Source organism: Vipera berus (genome assembly GCF_964194415.1).
Source record: "Vipera berus genome assembly, chromosome: 2".
NCBI classification, from domain to species: Eukaryota; Metazoa; Chordata; class Lepidosauria; order Squamata; family Viperidae; genus Vipera; species Vipera berus.
Genome location: NC_138203.1, coordinates 96,848,257 through 96,855,246, shown reverse-complemented (window position 1 = coordinate 96,855,246; position 6,990 = coordinate 96,848,257). Strand labels below are relative to the sequence as shown.

Below are 6,990 nucleotides of genomic sequence, written 5' to 3'. Positions count from 1 at the left end.
GGTAGCTATGTTATTTATTTATTTATTTTTTAGTGCTAGAACCAAAAGTACTGTAGCAGAGACAAGAGAAATCTTGACAGGATATATTGGAGAAAACTCCAACAGGTTGCAAAACGCTAGCAACTTTCTAAAACTCTGTTCAAGACTTCTCCCAACAGAGGCGAAGAGAAAAATGTGCCTGATTCTTCAGGAAAAAAAGGAAGGCAAAGCTGTTTGGACCAACAAGTTCCCACTTGCCACCAAAAGCAGGACCAACACTACACACCAGCCTGATCTCATTTCTAGGCATTTATTGGGGTTCTACCTTGGGTTTCTGTTTGTTTTGGCAGCTTCTGGGTAAGAGTCCTGACAAACAGCAGGGTTGGTTGGCCTCACCTTGTGCTACTGGTCCTGCCCATTAAACCTCTGTGCTTTGCCCCCTTTGCCCAAATTCACCTTTTGCCCGTCTCAGTCCAGCAGGCTGACGGGCAAGGGGGGTCGGTCTCCAAAGGGGCCTGGCCGGGGCCTAGACGCGGTTGGCACAGGGCTCCCTGGGATAAATGTCTTCGTAGGCAGGAGGCTGCTCATTGGGCAGCGGGTAGCAGTAGGGGTAGGAGGAATTGAGCTCGGGGTCCATGGGCGAATAGCCAGGCAACTCGATGGAAGGGTGCCCGCCACAGTGTACCTCCACCCCAGCCTCGTCGAAGACGTGGAAGACGCCGACGTTGATGTAGGAGACGGCCTGGAAGGCGCAATCGCCCCCCGGAGACAGATCCGGGTCCTCGCTGGAGAAGATCGAGCCTTGACTTTGGCGCTGAGGCCGTCGCCCGCCACCAGAGCCGCCGCCGGCTCCCCTCCGTCGCCTCCGACGGCCGCCCGCAAGGCGCTGCTCCTGTCGGCAGCGCCGCCGTCGGCGCAGCCCTCGTTGCTGCGCCGCTTTGTAGTTCTTGACCAAGAGCAGGTTGAGCAGCCCCAGCAGGCACTCGAGGGCGTTGAAGATGGTGGAGATGACCAAGCCGCGCTGATAGTCCCGCAGCTTCTGGCAGCGCAGCAGCAGCGTCGTCCCCAAGCCGTCGGGGCTTCCCGCAGGCCGCGCCCGAGCCGACGGCCCTCCTCCTCCTCCTCCTCCCCCCCCAACCTGTAGGAGGCAGTAGTGCGAGTACTTCTTCTCCACCAGCGACACCGTATCGCCGTCGATGACGGCCCCGGCGAAGGCGCTCAGCACCCCCAGCATGAAGACCAGGACCCCCAGGAGAAGGAAGTTCTGCCGCCCGCCGGGGGGAGCCTTGGGCAGCGGCTGGGGCTGGGGTTGAGCGTCTCCGGCGACCGGCACCACCGCGACTTCGCTGGCCGCGTGCCCTTGGCGGTGCGCTCCGCCGCCGGCCCCCTCGTCGTCCAGCGGGCGGCAGCAGAAGAGCGCGGAGCCCAGGAGCGAGAGTCCGGCGGCCAGCAGGAGCCCCGAGTAGAAGGCGCCGGCCGCTGTGCCCAGGCGGAACGGCTCCCCCTTGAGTTCGGAGCCCAGCGAGAAGCACTTGAGGCCCACGGCGGCGGCGCTCAGCGCGCAGGCGAGCAGGAGGCAGCTGGAGAGCGCGGCGCAGGCTCCCCGGACACTCCACTTCATCCTCCGCGTCTCCTCCGCCGCCTGCGCCTCCTCCTCCTCCCTGCCTCGCCTCCTCCGCCTCCCTCCGCCTGCGCCTCCTCCTCCTTCGCCTCCCTTCTGTCCTCATCCTCCCGTGTCCTCCTCGGCCCTTGCCGGCGAGGCGGCCGCCGCGCGTCGCGGGAACATAACGCTGGGGACGTCTGTGGCGAGAAGGGAGAGCTCCGAATGCGCCGCCGCCGTTGTTCTGGCTGCTACCGCCACAGCGGCCGCCGCCGCCGTCACCGCCGCCTCCTCTCTGCAGGCAGCCGGCAAGCACGGCTCACGCACCAGCTTTTTCCTCCCCGCCCTGCTGCCTCCCGCTCTCTCTTATCGAAGCTGCTGCTGCTGCTGCTGCTGCTCTCTCGCTCGCCGCCGCCGCCGCCGCTACTGCTGGGAGCCGTTGAATTATTGATGGCAGCAAGTTCGAGGCAAAAGAGGGGCATCGAGCACCTCGCCTGGGTGGCAGGAGGGAGGGAGGGAGGGAGGGAGGGAGGTCTTAACCGCCGTGGGGTGGAGGAAAAAAACAGCTCCGACGACGGTTTGGACGAGCCAGCCCTCTTGCGAGCCAGCCTCCTCCGGAGACGCGCGCGGCACAGATCCCGCCGTCCATTCCTAGCAGGACCCGCCTGTCAAACTGGATGCGCCCGGGAGGCGGCGGCGGGGATGGGGGGGGGGAAGGAAGGCGCGCAGCAAAACACTCCGAAACTGGATCAAATCAACACCTCGGGGCGGCGGGGGGGGGCGAATGGCAAGGAAGGAAGGCGTGTCCTTCCCGCGCAGCGGCAATGATCGACCCCCCCTCTCTCTTTCTCCCCCCCTCTCCTCAGTTCTTGAAGAATGAACTTCCAGTTCTCTCACCCGGTCGAAATCCTTCACGCTAAGGAGGAGGAGGAGGCGCCGCTGTTAAGCTTAGTCAGAGGGTCTCTGCGCGCCAGTCGTGCCAAAGGGGTTACTGGCGAGAAGAAGTGGCTTTAAAACGCAGGAGGATAAACCGGAGAGTGGGGGTGGGGGGGGGGAAGGCGAGGAAAGCGTCACTTTTCTTTCATCCGTAGCCTGAATCGTTCTTCTCCCAGTCGGGGAGAGAAATCTACTCGTGGGCTGCGCGGACTCCGATGCCGCTTCTCCGTACTTCTCCCCTTCCCCCCCCCAGCTCCTCCCCGCCGCGTCCCGATCTGCTTCACTGCCCTGGCAGCCCTCTTTTTTAACCAGCCTCTCGGTTGGCTAGGAGTTGCGTCGGTGCAGGGAGTAACGTGAAATCCACAGTAACGTGGGGAAGGGGGGTGGTGGTGGTGGTTGTCGATGTTTTACGCGCGTCGTGTTCAGTTCGCTGTCTGGTAAATTGAGGGAACCCGAGGAGTTGTGCGGAGTTGTGCGGGCAGCGTGAGAGGCAGAAAAAGCGGCGAAGTTTGAATCCATTGCGCGGGTTGTTGCGTCGACGCCCGTTATTTCGACGAAGACTTGAGCGCAACCTGTTATCAGCGTTTGAGCTGTGTGGGAATCGCCGGCGGGCTGCGCTTTTCTACAGCTCGGATTAGGCGGCTGGTTCCCAGATAACAAATAGAGGCGGACGAGGCGCCGGGTAGACGATCCGATTCATTAATACCTCCATGTCTGGCTAAAAGTGTCCTCTTCCTTGGATTTCCCCCGTTACTCTCCCAAATGAATCTGATGAGGGACAGAAAAAGAGCAGGATAACCATTGCTGCTCTTGATCTAGGGACGACTCGTCCCAACAGCCAAGGAAGTGAGGAAACGAGCCTGTTTTGGCTTGTGTGGAGGCGAACACGTTTTCCAGACCTGCTCGTCGCCTGCTTTTTCTGTACGAATTAATCTGCTATGTATTAAGCTGGCTTTGAAGCCACCTTCTCTTGAGTCAAACCATTTTTTCTCATTTCATTTCTGTACAATGTCTCCATCCACGCCTTGAACTCTCCACCTTTATCCCAACCTATAGCTGAAGCAGACTACAGTCATCTGGTGCCTGTCAAGGCTTAGAATATTTAGTGTAAGGTTTCCCCCCCCCTCTTTTCCTGATACGCTGGCTATAGTCTGACTCTTCACTGACAGCTTGATTGCTGACCTTATCAAAGGTTGGCTCTGCCTGGCTCCTATTGGTCACTTTAGGCTGCTGCTCCTACTACCTGCTCACCTTTCCTGAGGTTGGTGGGCTCTGCCTTCCAAGATCTTTTTGGCTTTGGGCCCTAGGAGGGACCAGAATGAAAGCATTTGCCCACATTATGCCTGGTCAGCATTTCCCAAAACACTCGTCCCTTTTTTAAAAATTGGTTTAGTGCTCTTTTAAAAGAGCACCAAACCTGTTTTTCAAACACAAGTGCTCTTTTGCTGATCCTGCACTTCAGAAAAGGTTGGCATAAGCTATTTCTATCATTTTGGGGGGGTGCATTACAGGTTTGACACAGCTTCTGCTAAGGGGGATTTGATTCATTGAGAGATAGCGTGCCATCAAGTGGATGTCAACTTTTGGTAACCATGTACGGTAGATAGGCCACATAGATGAGGAGGCACATAGAGGATTTGGAGTGCTGTGCTTCTTCAGCATTTTTATGACCATCGTTATTTCTGAAGATGTCAGCATGAGTGCCACAGATGTTACCTTGACCAGACCTGGACCTGGACCAGCCTCCCAGAGTCACAGCTGTTTGTATAGCACATCCAGGAGGGGTAGCTGATGCTTCAGGGCTGGGAATGGGATGCCCATTTTGTTGTTGCTTGGGTGGCAGCCAATGCCGTGGAAAGACTGGGTGTCTGCAAGGGAGAAAGTTATAGAAATTAAAATGGCTTAAACTTGTAAGGATTAATGTTCCTCTAAAATTAATTTAATTTAATTTATTAAATTTTTATACCGCCCTTCTCCCGAAGGACTCAGGGCGGTGTACAGGACAATAAATATCAGAATATAAATACAAAAGTTAAAAAAGAAGTTAAAAAGAATTAAATAATTATGCCCAATAATTGTGAATTAAAGAATTAAATAATTATGCCCAAGAATTAAATAATTATGCCCAATAAAGGCTCAAAAATGCTGTTTCCAGAAATAGGACAGGACTTTTCTGCCTCCGGATAATCTGGTTATTTTAAATGGGGATAGTTTGCATGGGGAAAAAAAGTTTCAGTTTGTGGGACTCAGTACTAGGACTGAATCCAATGAAATGAAAGAAGAGTGTGATGGGGATATTCTGGTAAAAATGCAGGAAGCAGGGGGGCTTGTGTCTCAGAAGTTGCTGATAATCAAATGTTCCAGTGAGGGGTCCTTGGTGCTCTCTGAATTTGGTTTTTCTTTTTTCTTTTTTTGCTTGGTTGTTTCCTGCAACACAGATGTTGTTACCTAGCACAGATCATGTTACCTAGTTTGGGTAATGAAACGTCTGCAAGAAAACAACCAAGCTCAGAGAACACCAAGGATCCCATGTTTCAACTCTCAGCTACAAATATTCTTCTTTTAATGTTTCACTGTTCCTTTGGGTTCCCCCCCCCCCTTTAAGAGTCTTTAAAAGATGGCTAAGAGAAGGGAGGCCCCACCGATTTCTATCTGGGTTCACTTTGGAATCTGGCAAGGAAGAAATCGGTCTTTAAAGTCTGGACAACGGAGTTTGGTGGGGGAGATGGGAGAAGGCACAAGGGCTGAGGGCCAGCTGGATGCCTGGCAGGCAACCGGCTCTCTCGTAAGCTTTGTAAGCTCTGATTGCTTCATCTCCAGGCAATGCCCGTTAATGAATTAACCTGTGTGCGGTGACCGCAATTGGAAAGGGACAGGGATCTGATCCTCTGAGCTTTCCCCCTCTGCCCGTGTTCCCCCAGGGATTTTTATCTGGAACTTGTGCTGCTTTAGCGGAGATCATCTCATTCTCCTCCACGCTTTTATTACTGCTTGGGATCAAAACGAGGAGCTGTTATCGTGCGGACCCAGCGCGCGGAAGACCTCAAACTCGCCTCAGCTTTGCCTTCCATTCACAAGGCAACCTAGGAAGGCAGATGGAAAGCTCTAGTCGCCCTTAAATGTGATATGTAAATTTATTCTGGTATTGACCCCCCCCCTGAATATTAATATATATGGTTCTATCCGAAAGTGAAAGCATGGTGGATATTAAAATTAATGTTGAATTTTAACTGGTTGCGTGGGAATTTTATGTCTGATCCCCCCCTCCCAAAAAAAAAAACACACCACAAGGCAATGAAAACAACATACAACAGTGGTACTCAACCTTCTCTTCACCACAGATTGTGGTCACAAACCATGGCTACCGATGCCCAATACATAACTCAAGATTTAAATTGTAACATTTCTTCAAGCCTCCGCAGACTCTCTTGTGACCACATCACGGCCCTCCCCAGGGCTCCTCAGATCACAGGTTGAGAACCACTGACATAGAACAATAGGGTCAAAAGGGACCTTAGAGGTTTTCTAGTCCAACCTGCTGCTCAAGCAAGAGACGCTAAACAACTGTGTAAAGATGTTATATCTCACAACTGAAGAGGAAACGTGGATCTTTGTCTCCTACAATAACATTTGGAAGAAATGCAGAATAATAGTGCTAAATGATATGTCATTACTCACATAGTAGACGTTCCAACACTACTTTTCCCTTCGGCGGGGGCAGGTGGGGGCGGGGGTAAACACTAACACAGTTGTCAGCCTTCCTATTAGCCTTAAGAACAAAAATTTAAAATGGGAATGCAAAGCTCTCTCTTAAGCAGTTGAAGTCCTCATTAAATTCTGCTCAATGCTTTCTTCTGTGCTGCACCAGCACAGTCTTGAGCTCATCCTTCCGTCTTCTGATTTGAAACAACCAGTTCATAGTTCAAGAAACCCTAAATTATAATAATAAGTCTAACGGTCTATACAGCTATACAGATTACAATTTAAAGAGACTCTGTGAAAGTTCAATTTTAGCTGCCTTTAGATGCTGAGGCAGGTGGCTTTCTAGTCCTCTTGAAGCAGAGCTGTTTTGTAGGCTGGGAACCAGCACAGAGAAAACCTTTGCTCCCTATTCGTCTCAACCTTCCCTTCACCTTTTGTGGGAACAATGAGCACCCCCATGTAGGACAGCATGGGCTGGTGCCACCTGCAGGAGGCGGTCCTGAAGATAGCCGTATGCCAATCCATGTAGGACTTTGTAGGTTACAACCAGCACTTTGCCTAGAAATGTTTTGGAAGCCACTGAAGTGTAATATGATTGTGTAATACCCGGCAGAATAGAGAGTGATGTATTTTGCCCCCATTGCAGTTTTTGAGCAAAGGCAGCCCTCTGTAAATTATATTATGGCACTCTGTGATTGATGAGACCATATCCTGGGGCTACGGTTTCCTGCCCCAGACACAGCCACAACTGCGCATCAACTGAAACATGGCAA

The 6,990-nt window shown here is 52.6% G+C and overlaps 1 protein-coding gene across 1 annotated transcript; it reads right to left on the bottom strand.

Moving 5' to 3' along the window:
• Positions 1–505: 505 nt before the first annotated feature.
• Positions 506–1,600, bottom strand: TMEM271 (transmembrane protein 271; the record flags this gene model as incomplete). The annotated part of the gene is made up of 1 exon (XM_081318906.1): positions 506–1,600. The coding sequence occupies one exon, from the start codon at positions 1,598–1,600 to the stop codon at positions 506–508; it is 1,095 nt and encodes a 364-aa protein (XP_081175032.1).
• Positions 1,601–6,990: the final 5,390 nt, after the last annotated feature.